Source organism: Lolium perenne, chromosome 5, assembly GCF_019359855.2.
Source record: "Lolium perenne isolate Kyuss_39 chromosome 5, Kyuss_2.0, whole genome shotgun sequence".
Taxonomy (NCBI): Eukaryota; Viridiplantae; Streptophyta; class Magnoliopsida; order Poales; family Poaceae; genus Lolium; species Lolium perenne.
In genome coordinates this window covers 209,568,258-209,584,392 of record NC_067248.2, presented here as the reverse complement: position 1 = coordinate 209,584,392, position 16,135 = coordinate 209,568,258, and the positions used below count along the sequence as shown (strand labels likewise).

The 16,135-nt window shown below is 43.2% G+C and overlaps 1 protein-coding gene across 8 annotated transcripts; it reads left to right on the top strand.

The window, feature by feature from the left end:
- The first annotated feature begins 1,187 nt into the window (after positions 1 to 1,187).
- LOC127301802 (uncharacterized) lies at positions 1,188 to 10,738 on the top strand. 8 transcript variants are annotated; one of them, XR_011745482.1, is made up of 16 exons: positions 1,188 to 2,057; positions 2,126 to 2,386; positions 2,480 to 2,874; positions 4,014 to 4,351; positions 4,437 to 4,609; positions 4,912 to 5,000; positions 5,116 to 5,141; positions 5,581 to 5,722; positions 6,369 to 6,435; positions 6,537 to 6,618; positions 6,734 to 6,819; positions 7,498 to 7,667; positions 7,807 to 8,012; positions 8,795 to 9,321; positions 9,411 to 9,695; positions 10,297 to 10,738. XR_011745482.1 is itself a non-coding variant. In XM_071820286.1 (15 exons), exons 5-8 carry the CDS (start codon positions 4,560 to 4,562, stop codon positions 5,695 to 5,697), a joined length of 282 nt encoding a protein of 93 aa, XP_071676387.1. In that variant the 5' UTR covers positions 1,188 to 2,057; positions 2,126 to 2,386; positions 2,480 to 2,874; positions 4,014 to 4,351; positions 4,437 to 4,559; the 3' UTR covers positions 5,698 to 5,722; positions 6,369 to 6,435; positions 6,537 to 6,618; positions 6,734 to 6,819; positions 7,498 to 7,667; positions 7,807 to 9,321; positions 9,411 to 9,695; positions 10,297 to 10,738. The 8 variants fall into 8 exon arrangements, 4 of the variants coding, with proteins under 4 accessions (XP_071676387.1, XP_071676384.1, XP_071676386.1 ...); XR_011745484.1 differs by having other exon boundaries at positions 7,807 to 9,321; positions 9,416 to 9,695; XR_011745481.1 differs by having other exon boundaries at positions 6,537 to 6,622; positions 7,807 to 9,321.
- The last annotated feature ends 5,397 nt before the right edge of the window (positions 10,739 to 16,135 follow it).

Sequence of the window (16,135 nt, the reverse complement as noted above, 5' to 3'; positions counted from 1 at the left end):
CTAGACGAAATCTAGGTTAGGCACAAGGTCAATCTTCGAGGACAATCCGACGCCCATGACAGGGCGCTGGACTGGTTTGGTTTTTATAGATCTGATGTATCTGTACAACAGGCTTGTCATCGATGATACCACGATAGTACCCCGGGAGGAGGACACCCGTAAAACATGTTTCCCAAATGTAAGAATTATCGCTAAACCGCGTTACCAAATATCATTTATGTCTACTTTCTGCGATGATCTGATCGCATATTATGCTAACATATGGTCTTCCCAAAATATGAGATCCAGAATGTCAAAGAGTAACGCTATTCATCCAAATGTTTTTGTTGTAATAGCTCGCAACAAAACCTTCTTCCATGGATTCCGATCAATCATCAAGAGTATGTACTACATCTACGGTTCTACACCTGAGATGATTTCTTTGTTGAAATTTTGAAAATTGCAAAACTACACAAGGTTTTGATGTATACTACTAGAAATGGGATATTGGTGGATCCCGTTTGACACCTTGACATGTTTGTATCCTGCCAAGAAAAAGGAAGAAGACCATGCTAGTCGCAGTAGACGCTTAGTTTCTAGATGGATCGTGCTTTCCGAAAGGCAAAACACCACCGACCTCGACCTGAAAAGGCACGAGCCGGCGACGACAACCTAAGTCCTAGAAATTCTGAGCAGTCAGAGAAAGACACTGAGTATTTCTTAGCAGAAACAGAAATTGCATTGTACATATGCGAGCCCAGCTTACGAGCTAATGGGCTCATCTTTTCCCCGAAATTCCCGTGCATACCTAAATCGGGGGATTCAAGGCCATCTTACAATTGTGAATCATTAATTGCGAATGAACAATAACATTTTTATATGTTTTAAACTATATACTCCCTCCGTCCATAAATAGATGCCAAAAATTTATTTAAATTTGAATGTATCTATACACTAAATCGTGACTAGATACATTCAAATTTAGATAAACTTTTGGCATCTATTTATGGACAGAGGTAGTATTTTTTATAAATTAGTGGCTAAATTATGCATCAAAGACCGCGCAAAAAATTGCGTGATTATATTTTGGAGCAAAGGAGTATATTATTAAAATTATTCTAAACCTGAAAGAAGTTATAAACACTTAAAAAAATGCAGTTAAATTGTTTTAGTATCTCCTAACTTCCTTGTATAAATAATTTACATTACTTCTATAAATGTCCCTAGACTACCCGGCCATCCAGAGGTCTGAAAGGGGCAAATGGATCAGCACCGTTCGTTCCACCTGCGCCAGTAATTTTGCTTCCCCGCTTTTCACCTCAACCGTTCAATACGGTAAATGTTTTTTCACCAGTTGCTTCAGGTTCTTGGTGCATGGCAACTGGGCCAGAGCGCGTGCGGGACCTTCAGGCAGAGATAGCGGAGGCAGCTCATTCCCGTCGGTCTTCTCCTATCCATGTGATGCACCGGTGAAAACCTAGCGCCCCAATCCCCCGTCTCGTCTCCTCCTCCAATCCCCTCGCCTCACGCCGCTCCTCCAATCCCCCGCGTCGTCCCTCGCCGCCTCGCCTCCTCGGCTCCTCCCCGAATCCACTCCTACTCTCCTCCTCCCCCAACCTGATGGCGGCAGCAGGTCGGCGAACGTGGTCAGTGGATGGAGGAGAATTTTGTGGAGGCGAGCAGCCGCAGATCGGATTTTTTCGCGGCCGTGGCGGCGCACATGGAGGAACAATGCCCGCTCCTCGTGCTTGCCGCGTAGGAGGTTGGGGAGGACCAGGAGAAGGCACGCGGGGTTGGCCTTGGCTGGCCTGGTTCGTCGCGCGCGCGGGGAGACCGGCGGCGGCGGCCAGGGCCCGTCGACGAGCGCTTCCGCAGGAGGAAAAGAAGAAGAGGAGGTGGCGCTGGGAGACCGGCTATGGCAACGGTCGGCGAGCTCCGCCACGATCGACCACGAGCCGCCACCGCCGTCGGGCCTCTCCCCCTCAACCCACCCAGCGCTGGAGGTGGAGGAGCGGTCAAGGGTGGCGCTGGGACGGAGGAGGAGGAGCATGGATTTGGCGCCGACGAGCTTCTCCACGGTAAGGCCGTCTTCTTCCTCTCAATGCATCTTCCCTCTCCCTCTCTCACTTTCTCTCTTTGTCCACAGATCGGTCCATGCCTGAGATGGCGGGGGCACGGTATGTGTGATGGGGCTGCTCCGTGAAATCCATGGACGGCACCTCGCTGACGGGATCTGGCCCCATTTGGGAGGCTCGTGGGTGGCGGCGACAATGATGTTGTTGGAGAGGATGCGGGAGGAGGAGGGAGACGGAGCTGTGCTGGCCGCTCAGCGCCTCGCCCCCACCCTCGTCGGCTCCCGACGCCAGTCCTACGCTGTGGAGACTACGAGCACGTCTGAGATGGAAAGGTGAGCTCTATCTCGTTTTGTTTCCATGGGATCTGCTGACCCGTAAGACGTCTGTTGAGGAAGGTGAGGCCTGAGCTCCTTTTTTGCTAACAGGCCAGAGGATTTCCATGGCTAGGAAGCTGGATAAAATCTCCAAGCTGAACTCCCCGGTTGTTTGATTTGATTTGATTTGAGAAGTGGAGTAGAACCACTCACCATTCCCAGGCCATCTCGCCCCCAAACTTTCGTTATTTGAAAACTCATTGATTTGTTTTGCTGAAAATATCAGTGCTCTTTGATGTGATGAGTAGCTTCGTATTCAACTATGCCCTTCGTATTCAACTATGCCTATTCTAATTTGGTTATTTTGTATTTACTGACAGACATGCCAAAGAGACACATGCGACTAAATGAGGTCACCGCCACGCCTGGCCGCGGGTGGTTGGATGATGGCGGCGGTCGCATAGCACGTGCCGAGCAATGGCAGTGAGCGTGCGTCAAGCATGTTGGTAAGGTCAATTAACCGCAGTGACCCTTTAAAAATCAAAATAGAAGTGCTACAACCCTGCGGTTAATTCAAACTTGAACTCAGCGTGTTTCCGTGGTGTTGGCTGTATTTACTGAGCAGCTTATACATAGTAAATTACTGCAATAATCCACATATCATTTATTTGCATTCCTTAAATAGCCTAATGTACTTGTTTGTTAATAAATGGTCAACATGCCTTCTAATGTATAGTTGAAGCACATCTAGAAACATATGTCATATATTCTCCCAACCTAATGTTTTTTCCCTTTGTGGAATGGTGTGCGTGTGTGTGGAAAAAATGGCTTTCCAGTATTCTTGTTTTTGCGTTATCTCTTATAGGATAATTTATATTAGCATACATACCATAGGAAAGGGTCACAGGCTGTAACCATACCTAATCGGCAAGATGAGCACATAATTCACTTGTTTTCTTTGTTTGTTGTACATTAATTAGTTAGTAGTGAACATACTATTTCTGCACATAGCTGCTCTGAACTACGAATGATCATTTGTTGTGTATTCTACCCTTAGAGGATGCTAGCCTACCAGGATACTCTGAAGCAATGAATATTAGTGTTGCCTCTAAATTATCATAACATTCCCTGGATTTAGTGCTTATATGTAGTTTCATTTGGATGTTACTTTTTAGGTCTGCGTTACATTCTTTTTGAGCATTTTTTTTCATGAAAGATTTGTCACGAATCAGTGTGTTGCAGCCTTCATGATGATACCGTTGTATATGCCATATAGCTTTTCTTTTTTACTTTTGTCTCACAAATTTAGAAAAAAGAGTGTAACATTTTTAGAAACTCGATATACATAACCTGATTTGAGTTACCATTCAACCTCTAAGAGAGAAGGTACTGTAGAGTCTTGCGGCGTTTAAGCTTGAAAGAATATATGTAGCCGCCTTGTCATACCAAATAATCAGGGAACGTTTTCAAGAAAATCCTTAAACTAGAATTATTGTACAATGTTCCCATGTTGACCATTTCACGTGTCTTTGCAATATTGATAAGCATGATAATGCCTCAGATTTTGTCCTCAGGATTTATGATGATTTATTACTACCACCTAACCTATTTAAGAGATGCCTAATTTGGATTTCTTAAATAACAGTTTCAGAGATACTAAAACACTTTCATAGATGGCTATAAGCTTTGGTTTTGGGTGTCTCTGTTTCGACAAGGTTACCTGTGCCAGGATGAGCATTGGGTGTTCTGATCCATGGGCATGGTTGTTTCCCGTGTGGTTCTGGTTGAGGCCATGTGAGAAAGTTCTGTACTTATCACTTAAAGTACTTGATTGAAATTACTTGCCTTTGTGTCCTTTTGTTCCCTGTTTTGCTCACCAACCTGGACGCTGGAGCGGTGGAGGCTCACTGGAGGTGGATGGCCGGAAGGCCGGCATGCTTAGGAGGCGGGGGTCAGGCGGCGGCGGGGCTGCGGTTCGTTCAGGTTTGCTTCTTCCTCTAATCTCTCTTCTCTTCTCTATTTCTAGGTTGTTAGATCTAACATGTAGAATATATCATGAGACATCCAGGGAAGGCAGAGAAGAAGGAACGGATAAAGGATCCCAACGGCCTCGACTGAGGACGGAGCTCGCGAGGTGGGAGGGGACCTGCTCTAGCGCATCTCCTGTCTCCTTGATGGCGGATGGTTCTTGATGGCGGAGGATTTGGCCGGTGGGTGGTCGCTCAGCTTGGAGCCAAGAAGGTATGTACATACTAGTAAAAAAGTTTGTGTCCAGTGGATGTCTTCTGCATATACTTGTATTATATGGCTAAGGTTTTGAGAAATCTGTACCGGCAATATTGCAGGGTGTGCTGAGGTATTTAGAGTATTAGTCCCTAGAAATTTGTACTTCGAATGTTGCAGGGTGTGGTGCAGTTTTTAGAGTTACAAATCCTCAGGAATTTGTAGCTGCAATATTGCACGGGGTGGTGCAGTATTTTGAGTTTCAGTTTGAGTGTGTTCTAATCGATTTGCGTCCTTATTGATGTATTGATGCATTGCAGGGTGCACTACGGGGCGATGGCGGGGCGGCGAGGCCATGCCCGAGAAAGATATGTCCACTGCCGTGCACACTCCAGTCCTGCAGATTCAGGTAGATATGATATTTCCACGTAGGATTTGGATGTTTAGCAGATTCTCTAACAGCGAGCAACCACCATTGTGTTTGTGAACTGCAGGTATGCTCATCCTATTTCTTTCCCTTGCAGATTTCGCTATCTCCATATGCAAACAGGTTGAAATGAGAGTCTTGCGATTGAGCACAGACATTTTGAATTACCTGAGTGTTGTTGCAATTTTCTGCTATTTTATGATATACTGATTTCAGTACCAAAAATTTCAAGCTTGCAACAACATTAATGCTAATTAATGGTAACTTTTATAGGCTAAAACTTGCAGTCACTAATGATCACCTTCAACTTAGCAGATATTTGTATTTGTTCACAGAGAGAAGTTATGTGAATGATTTCAGTGTGCGTTCTCTTCCACAATAGAGTTTTCTCTAGCTCTTTAATAGCTTGTTTGCATTTTTTTTAGTTTCAGTAGGTAGTACAGAAATGATAAAATTTTATGCTTTTGAAAGTTTTTTTTATTTCTAAATGGAAGTATGGAAGGAATCTGTAATATTTTTTTTGTCCTTCATGGAGGATGTGTCATTGTTTCATTTGTTATAGGACGAGGAAGAGGGCGGCATCAGGCAAAAATCAAGAAGGCAACATTTGAAATCCTTTGTGCCCTCCTCTCTGGTGGCTGGTGACTTTCTACCTTCGTCAGGTGTCCGGGATTCCTAGCATCCATGAACATTGCAGCCCATAGGTATCCTCGTGTATGCTCCCCAATCTATTTCCCTTTTTTTATTCCCCATGCTTTCTCGATTATTCGATGCACTTGGGCATCCTCACAACAGTCATAATTTGCACATTATATATGCTCACAACAGTCATTCAATATAGCTCTGCAAGCCAGCAAAAACGAACTGGATTACATGTATGAATATATTCTTTTATTTTCCCTAACCGCGATCAGTGACTTTCTGTAGCCATAGCTCATCATGTGTTAACATGTGACATTTAAACTAATCTTTTTTATGTTAGTGAAGTTTACCGCAAGTTTTACACCTCCTAGCTGTCAACAGTTCATGTTGCAGTCGTGTAGAAAGTGTCAAAATGGTTTGCCAATCCATACGCAATTATGTTTCAAACAAAGTTGTTAGGGAAGTATATTGTTTGGTCTTGTTTGCTAGCAAGACGGTCTTACTGCAATTATTCATTTTATATCTTGTGTTATTTGTTACTGTGTGTGCCTTTCCGAAGTAAAGGAAACAGTTGTGACAGTGCCATGTTCTACTAATGTTGCTTACATTTTATATTGACGTATTCATAGTAGGAAAACTTTCTCACCCTCTCCCTACACGATGTTGTCTCTCATTTCTTCTCATAAATTAATTTTTATTTGCATCTAGGGTTTCGATGTCCAGAAGATTCTTACACGGTCGCCATTGGCGTTCATGGTGCTCATGGATGATGCAAGTATGCCCGTCCTTGACACCTTTTTTCCCTTTTATTTTCCCATATGATATGTCATTGAATTAATTCCATCCGACATTTTGTGTCATTTGATGTCACTGTAGCCCTGCTCCTCGCCATGCCTAGGAGAGGGTGTTGACAAGTTGAGCCCTCAATTGTTGGATGTTACTACCAAAATTGATCCATGTAGGTAGAGCTCCTTTTTCCCTTCTTTGCTTCCCTCAGTTCTTCCCCAAATTGTATTTAGATTTGTTGTATTGGTGTTGTTTTGATTAATATCCGTTGTTTTTGAATAATACAGAGCACCACCTGCAGGAGTTTTCTTATATAATGACCCACAAGTACTTCTTAGGCAGTATGATCTATGAGCTGGATGGAAAATCTGATGTAAGAGTACTATCAATTTGCATACCTAATTATTTCCATGCATACTGCACTTTCTACCCCTAAATGTCTGACTGTTATTGAGAGGAATGGATAAGTAGTAGAGGGCCGATATGGGTGTTCTTGTTTAAATTTATCTTCAGTTCTTCACATGTATTGTTATATTTTCCTCTAAAAATGATTATATGTGTTTGGTCTAACTATTATGAAATTGCTTCCACGTATCAGATCTGTTGAGAAGTTGTGAGATTTCCAAGATGAGTGAAGACTTGGATAAATGGGATGTTTTAATTCTTTTTACTGAGAGAGATAGAGGCTAAGAATAGCACTGTTGCATATATTATTGTTTATATTCTGGTCTAAGAATAGCACATCTTCATTAAAAATTCTCCATCTGCACATCTTCACTAAGCCATTTTGTCGATGAAGCTCAGCTAGACCAACATGTATCTTTAGTCAGGTGCCCAAATCAATAGCTGCATTTTTTATTTGCTAAATTTTGGTTTAAAGATGATGAGTTTCAGAATGTGGTTAGTTCGGAGTATTGTGCCACTGTTATTCTCTCTTTGTAGTTGAATAATTAGCAGGACTCCATAGACCCCTTCTTAGCTCTATATGCATTATTGTTCTTTAGTTTTAGCTGTGTTGATTATACCACTTTTGTTTTCTGTCCCATTGCAGCTAAATGATTAGCAAGACCGTTTGGACTGAATAATGTTCCACGTGAGATAAATAGCATAGTGGTGAGGATGTTATTTCCACTCAGCGAAATGGTTCAGCAACTGTGAAATCTGCTGCTTTGATGAAACAAAGAGAGGGTACTGTAATCGTCCCAACTTGTAAGAGAGAAGGTGATGTACAGACTTGCAATTGCTTAACGTTCCAGCCACTTGGACATTAATATATGATGCAAGCTTGCTTTTGTTTCTCTTTATATGATGCAAGCTTATATTTGTTGGTTGCTGATTCGTTTCTCTTTATATGATGCAGGCTTGGTTTCTCCGAGTCGCCATGATAGATCAATTTATTCCAGCCACTGTGGATATTAATACGATGCACATTTTTTTGGCATAGCAATCATTGGTGTCAACCTTTTTCTTGATATTAATAATTGATAGTGTATTTACTCCTATTGCTATATTCTGGACTGTGATATCTTTGTGGCAAGAAGATAATGGCAAGTTTTTAAAGCACTGGTTAGTGATAAGAACACAAATATTCCAATTTTCAGTTAACTGACAAACTATGATTTCTATTATTTGTTGAAGTGATATATGATTGCTAGCTGAATATTCAGTGCTCATAGAACATCGTTTCATCCGTGGATATAGTTCATCATGTATAAATCACTTCAATTACACATTTTCTTTTGTCATTTCAATGATTGTCGTACTGCTATTTTCAGTCTGCTGCAATCCATATGCATAGTCAGCTGATTCTCTTCTTTACATTTGTGTCTGCAAAATATGGTGTAAATCATCCTATTGAACTCGTCCTATATAATTAAGACATGTGATTTGATATTTTTACAGCTATTTGTTCTGATATATAGAGTCAAGGCTTGCTAAGAACTGCTATTATAGCTGATTCTGATACAATAACACAACAAAACTTCTGAGAAATTTATATGTAGTGGCTGATTCAGTGATAGTACTAAATTGTACATTGTAGTACTTGATATACATGATGTACACATGTGCAGACTTTAATAGACACATACATCATGAGCAGATAAAGTTCAGGCTACCATTAAGTAGCATATTAGCCTCTTATGTTCTTTTTGTTTGATAACCTAGAACATAATACTTCTTAATGTTCTTGATTCACTTTGCCCAAGATATATGTAGTGCTTCACCATGAAAAAAAAACCTGGTTTACTTATTATGCACAAAGTTGATTTATTTGGATTGATCCAGAATAACAATATGAAATTTTGATGATTTATAATTTCTGAACTGCACTCTATTCTGCATTGTAGTTTATTTGCAGAGAATGGTTTTGTGATCTTTGGTATTAGTTGAAGAGAATGCTAAAGCATATGGAAGAGTGGTACCTATAATCATGGGATATTGTGGTTTAAGCTTGCTTGAATCTTGTTCCAGCCGAAGAGTAACACTTCCGAAAGGCTTTGATTTTTATTTTTTTTGGAGAACTGAGTCGGTGAATATGAAGGATTCTGATCAGTTACTCCAGTACTATTTCTATGCATTTTGTTTCTTACTAAAAATAAAACCTGCCCAGCTCACTTATGCACATGTATCCCTATTGTTATTCTACATAATTGAGTTTGTGAAATAGTTGGTGATGTTTAGTGTGGTGGCCACTCAGAACTGCTCCATATAGTTTACTTTTGGATTAAAAGGGGGATCAGGGGTTGTTGAAGAACTTTACCGCTACTATCTGCTTGAAGTTACAGAGGGAAATGGACTTCCTTTGATGACATTATGACAAACTATTGTTTTCCTACTCTATAAAGCTTTTCGGCATAGAAATAGAAGACCGCATGTTAGTAAGATCACAATTTCAGTATTTTCCTCTTTTCCGATTATTAAGTTATCTCTTTAATGATCAAGTTATCTCTTTTCTGTGTTCAGAATAGTTGATGTGCCATTGTGGATCGGCATCATGGCGAACGGCAGGCCAAGGCACTGCTGGTGTCGGATTCCGCGGAGACTAGCCTTGGCAGGCAGTAGTTTTCTTTATTTCTGCCAGAGTTCTACGCTAGAGAAAGGAAAACTCTCCCAGTTGGCTTTTCCTCCATCGAATCAAGCCATTATCAAGACATCAACACTTCCCCGTCATGAGACTTCATCCATCTCCATAGTCATCGACAAGCCTCCTAGCTGGACTCCACCCTCAAGAGTCAACATGCTAAGACAGTCTGAGAATTCTTCCGTTAGTCTAATTTCCGAACCATCCTTAATTCTTTATTACGTGTCTATTCTTCAGTGCAACTCCTGAATTTCTATGCACTATGCAATTCATCACACACATGTTAGATTGCAACTATGCAAGCCACTTCAAAAACTGACACGAAAGGGTTGAGATGTTAAGTGTTTTTTAAACCTTGTTACTGTGAACAAACTGTTTTCATACTTGCATAGTGTTTACTAATATATAGTCCTCTGTTCCTTGAGTTTCATCTTTATGTTATTACTTGGTAACTCGAGTACCTTCAAGATTTAGCTTATACCAATGTATCCTATGGAATTAAATAATGGCGGGCATTATGGCCTGTAGGTTATTTGCCTCGCTGGAATGGTTTTTATGGCCAGAATTTCCTAGAAACACATTATCTCGCACCAGGTAGATTTGCTTTCAGATATAGAGATAGTTCATAACTAAAATGGAAATTGGTGTTTGCTAAACAAAAAAATAGCATGCATTCAACTACCATGAATTTATCCGTGACATGATTAATATTTGACAATTACCATGAATTTATCAGTGATATGATTAACATTTCACCATTATTTTTAGGTGTATATAAGAAGAGAGAACGAGTCCACAACCACCGAAGATGCAGTAGGCGATGTTCATGATGACGTGGGATCCCCAGATCCATGCATTGTAGATTCCGATGGCATTACTGCTGGTAAACCATCGGTGGAACGTGAGGGGTACAAAGAGGTCAAGCTCGAGAAGGACCATCCTCGGAGGAGATGAAAGACCCCAAGGCGAAGATGGCAGCCTTGAGTGATGCTTTGAAGGCAGTGGACATCGAGATGGAAGAGTTGGAGTCGAGTGTAATGCACAAGCTATGCATCATATAGTGAATGCACCATGGTGACTGTCAACAATATGTGCACGACTTTAGTAACATATTTTTGTTTCTGTTTTGAGAACATCTTCGGGGACATTTTTGTTTTGGTTTGAGTAGAGTTCGTGGGGACTAATCCAAAACAAATAAATGCGCACGTAATAGATACCTCCTTTTGCATGTCTGGCGTGAGACTTTGCCGGACGCTTGGCCTGCCATCCTGAGATGATGGCTGCGCCAACAGCGACGTTGGTGATGGTGGATGCTCCCGCATTGCCTTCTACTGTAGCCGAGTCAATCGCTGCTAGATCTACCGGTTCCTCGATGACCGAGCCGATGCTGGCTGACCTGATGACGGTTGGGCCGACGACATAGGCATCCACGACGGTGGACCTCAAAGCACCCGCGCTCATGGTGGATTCTCCAACAACACCTTCACCTCCAACGACCTCCTCCGCTTCAGCAACATTGGCGACCTCGCGGTTCCTCTCATCTTCCACGCCTCCTCCTCTTCCCCTAGCTTCCATGGCTGCCTATTCTATTGGATCCGTGCAAGAAGAAACCTACACTAGCGGCGGAATGAGCGAGATGGAGAGAGGATTTTGGCTATTTTGGGAGTGGTGGCTGGGGAACGGGGGGAATGGATGAGGCCATGGGAAACGAAGGTTTTATATGCGCCGACCCCTCCGCTCCCTCGCCACGTAGCTGTACACGTCACCGACCCCTCCGGTATTAGTCCTGGTAAGCCCACTCCCAACAAAAACTTATTTGAAAGTTATTAAAATGCTCTGCGTAGGTAAACTTAGACAGATCGACGAGATTCTAATATTTTGTTGCCATCAGTTGATAAAAATCTTTAGTTGTCATGCAATCAGTTGACCAAAAAATGAAGTTATTATGCAATAGGCCAAATTCAACTACGAGTAGCTCCAATGCCCTCTTCCCGAGTATGTCTAACAGGTTGAAAGAGGAAGAGGCAAATGTGCAAATGACATAATAAGAAATAGCAGCCATTTAACCATAATATTCCCCAGTTACCTCGAGTGATGGCAAGTGGAGTATTTAAAGGAGAGTGGAAGGGACATCGAGGGCATTTTCTCCAGCCTACCCCACCGATTATACTATAACTCAACCGAAGCAAACGGAGTAGCCAAATGAGAGTAGAAGGACCGTCGAGGGCATTTCCTCCAACGAAACACGCCGAATATTACTATAGCTCACCATGGATGGCCATTTCACCCTAATACTCCCGCTTTGCTACTGCGATGATGGCGGCGGTCGAAAGAGCTACACTTCACGCTCCTGAGCTCCGGTATTGAAATAAACCAAGGCTTATGCTGAGAAAACGCAGTAACTAGAGAAGAGCTCCGACACACTCCGTCGGATACTACTATAGCTCAAATTGGATGCCCATTTAACCCTAATACCCCCTTTACTCGATGGAAGAGCTCTACTACAACCTTCGGTACTAAAAGAAGCCAAATCTTATGGTTAGCCTCTGTCATTGCACGATAGCGCAACGGGTCATCTAGTATCCCTAAAGAGCACTAAGCTCCCAGGGTTCCCAGCGTCTGAGGTGAATTGGGTTGTCGCTATCACTGGGCCTACAGCGAGATAGTCGGTTCCTTCGTATACGTGTGGACTATTTGGCCCACCGCTCGGACCATGTGGTCAAAGGGAATTGGGAAGGCGCGACCGTCGGCCCTCCCCTGATCCTCACGATGCCGCCGCCCTGCATCAGGTTCCCATGGCCGGCAACTCAGCGGCGGCTGGGTCCCTACGCGGAGGAGGATGGAAGGTCGGGGGCGGCCTCATTGTGGCGGAGCTCGGCGGCTTGGCCGGTGAGGTCGATAGCCTCAGGCCACCATGTCCCGACACGGATTCCGGCGGGGCGGACCACCATGGCTGACGCGAAGCGGCGGAGGAGCACCCGGGCTTCAGCCTTCAGGCGAGGCTTCGCGTGGGGGCAGAGCTCCGCATCTCCTCCGGCGTCAACAGCGCTCCTTCAGCTCCAACAATCTCTCCATCAGCAAGGTGACGCCGTCTCCTCTCCATTCGGCACGGTGATGCAATCTCTTTCCTGTTTCTTTTTATGCCTATTTTCTGTGAAGTTCCACAGTATTGTAGTGCGCTCCTTCCACATTGATCCGTGTGGTTCATTTTGGTCTATATTCTATTGATGGTTGCTGTATATTATGATAACATATACAGTTTGGGTTCATGTATTGTCTATTTCTGCATAGATATAGCAGAGGGGTCTGGTTCATGAATGATTGAGATTTATTTAGTTGTAGACATGTCGTGATACAAGCCAATATATGTGTATTTCTCTTCACATGGTTTGAGCATCGGCCAGGAGGGTAGTTTCTTTTTTTGCATGAAGTGGATTACCAGAAATTTGGCTTTTCACACTATTGCAGTACTGTCTACTGTGACGAGGAGCACTATCAGGAATTGGTTGCTTCTTTGAATCGTTGTTTTTTTGTAGTTAAACTAAGCAAGTGTATGTGCATCATTCCATTCCACTTACGGAGCTAGGTTGATAATTCGCTTTGAAAGTATATTAATTTGGGTATACTTTCATACCTCTTTATCTACCCTCTGGAGCTAGAAACGATACAAAGTGTTTGCTTCTGATGCAGTTTGGTTATTGTAGAAGACTTAACAGCATGCTGCATCGGTGAACCACAAATTAGTTGACATGCCTTCTGTGAATAGGGCATGATGTACATTTAGGATATATACTATTTAAATACTTCAACTAATTTTCTAGCAATTAAATATGTTTGTTGACAATAGCAAGGATTTGGTTAGAAATACCTTTTGATATGCTCATGTGCTTCGCTAATGGATGTCCTCCTTGGTGCCAAGGAATACACAGCACTAGCATCATATGTTTTGTGCAGGCATGTTAAACAGATAATGCCATAAATGATCATGGGAGTTCTCCAGACGTTCTGCACCAGCGTAGAGCCACGCCATCTCCTCCTGACCCACACGTTCTGTTGGCGTTGGCGAGCACTCTGGCAGCACCGTAATCCTGTAGCCCCAGTTCCTTTGGAAATGGTAAGATCTTTGGCGCAAGAAGAAGGGGCGACCCATAGCATCTTGACTTGGTTCTGCTTCCCCTCTTTTTTTAAGAATACCGAGTCGGGTTCTTCTCCTGCCAGTATCGAATAGAACATGCTGAACAAGATCTTCGGAGTCTTAAGTTGTTGATAATATAGAGCATAAAGTTTTTGCATCAATTTCGCACTGAGCATGTCTCTTTTTTATTGTCTCTTCCCATGCAAATGCATGTCGAGGTGTGATCTTGGCAAAAAGCAACAAACTCTGGAATTTAGTATGTAATTCAAGTTTGATATGTTCTGTTGACCATCATAACTTGGTACTCACCAATATTATTTGGCTCTCGGCCATTTTGTCTCCTAACCTCACAATATTGTTTTAAGAAATTTATATTTTGCTTAAGGATGGCAATTTTACCTGCGGGTACCGTACCCACATGGGCAGGATATGGATACACTTTTATGCCCATGGGTAGTACCCATACCCTGCCCGCTAAGTCATGGGTAGGGCACGGGTATAGCTTCATACCCGCGCGCATACCCATGCCCTGCCCGTTTATTATCAACTTCTTATGTCACACGTCTAATTTTATTGACTTATGAGTTAAAGTATGTATGAGAATGTGCTTTTTATATTTTGTTAATTTTTATGTACTCAACTACCTCTTATTAAGTTGAGATAATTCATCTTTTTAATCAAATTTATTGTCGAGAAATGTAAAATTGCGAGTGACTTCTGTACAATTTGACCTACCCACCGGGTATCCAATGGGTACGGGTACCTGCCGGGTATGGGTATGGGTAAAGTTTTATACCCGTGGGTACGGGTATGTGTAGAAGTTTGTATCCATTGACTATACGGGCATGGGTATAGTATTGCTCTACCATGCCCATACCCTACCCATTGCCATCCTTAATTCTGCCAAACATAGGACTGCTTGGTAGGTTACATAGATGGCAAGGGCTCAAGTTCTATAGGTACATGAAGTTTTAGTTCTGCCACTTTTTGTTCTGGTATATTCTGAAGTGAATGATCTGTAGCACCAGCTTTGTGAGGAACTTTACACTCTCACTGGTATGTATTATGTTCGTTTGCTAATAAGGATGTACTGGTCCAAAAGATCTTATATTGGCTGTTTGTTTATTCTACCTGAAACTGAATAAGCTTGGCTGTTAGCAGCGCCAGTGAAAACCATTATGTAATTTTACATTCATGTTATTTCTTCGTTGTCATAATATAGGGTATGCAGCCTGCCAGAAATGCAAATCGGCATTTAACCAATGAAAAATGAAACGTGCCACGTGCTTTTCTTTGTTGTCACCAGTTGCTTCTTTCACAATCACCATATACATTGGTAGCATGTTGTCTCTGTTTGCAATCTTTCAAATTTCTACATCTGTGCATTTTGTTCTGTGTTTAGAGCATCCACTGACTTCGTCTTTTTAGGGTCCCTGTTTCTGGCTTGGCGGGGGACACTTGGTTTTCTGCTGGATTTCGTACAAGTTTATTTTCAACTTCCCAGTCAAATTGTTTCTTAATTTGATAAAAGAGTGACGTAGATGAGCACTTTCAGGCAGAAATACCTGAATGGAATGGACTACATCTCGGCCCCTCCTTGAGCAGGGCAGGCTGCAGCAGAACACTAGGTGCCTGTCTTCCGGAAACAACACGGTTACGAGCTGCGGTACACTACTAGAAAACAGGCTATCAGTGGCACACCAGTTTTTGCTATCACGCCACTACTATCACGCCACTGCTAACTGTTAGCAGTGACGCACTACTAATGCGCCACTATTAATGCAAATAGGAGTGGCGCACCACCTAGTTCGCCACTACTAATGGGAAAGGTGTGCCACCCATAGCTATTGCAGGAAAGCAAAAAAGAACGTGAGTGCGCCATAGCTAGCATTCATGTGCGCCACTCCAAACCATCGCATGAAATCAAAAGGAAGATGAGTGCGCCATTCGGTAGCATTCACATGCGCCACACCTAACCATGGTTTGAAACAAAAAAAATGGTGCAGACCAAATTGTCCACGTAATTACATTAATTAATTACTGACAGAGCAGTTAAAATAAACTTACAGAGCAGTAAAATAAAATTACAGTGCAAATTTACAGAAACCACCCTAAGGCCTAAACCCTAAAAAAGAAAAGCAATCAAGTCCTGCAGAGGACCGCGTTGCCGCCTGTAGCTCAGCTGCCGCCGCTGGTTCCCGGCGAGGTTGAGGGCGGTGAGGCCTCGACGCCGAAGCACGGATCGGCCCTGCCTGGTGCGCGTGGAACCCCGCCGCCGGCGGGTGAAGCGGCGAACGCGCACGGGTCGGCCCTGCCTGGTGCGCCGCCGCTGCCGCCTGGTCTCCTCCGCGTGCGCGTGCGAGAGAGGGAGCGCTTGGTCGCGCCTCCGAGAGCAGGGCGGAGAAGCCCGCGGCGGCGTAGGAGAGCGGGATGGTCGGGCCGGTGTCGAAGCGTGCCTCCTGGCCGGTGAGC

Excerpts from the sequence above, each read along its gene's own strand:
- LOC127301802 (XM_071820283.1), top strand. The coding sequence starts at position 4,560 with ATGGCGGAGGATTTGGCCGGTGGGTGGTCGCTCAGCTTGGAGCCAAGA. Across the intron at positions 5,001-5,085 it reads CTCCAGTCCTGCAGATTCAG|GTATGCTCATCCTATTTCTT; the intron begins GTAGATATGATA and ends TGTGAACTGCAG. Across the intron at positions 5,142-5,580 it reads CTATCTCCATATGCAAACAG|GACGAGGAAGAGGGCGGCAT; the intron begins GTTGAAATGAGA and ends CATTTGTTATAG.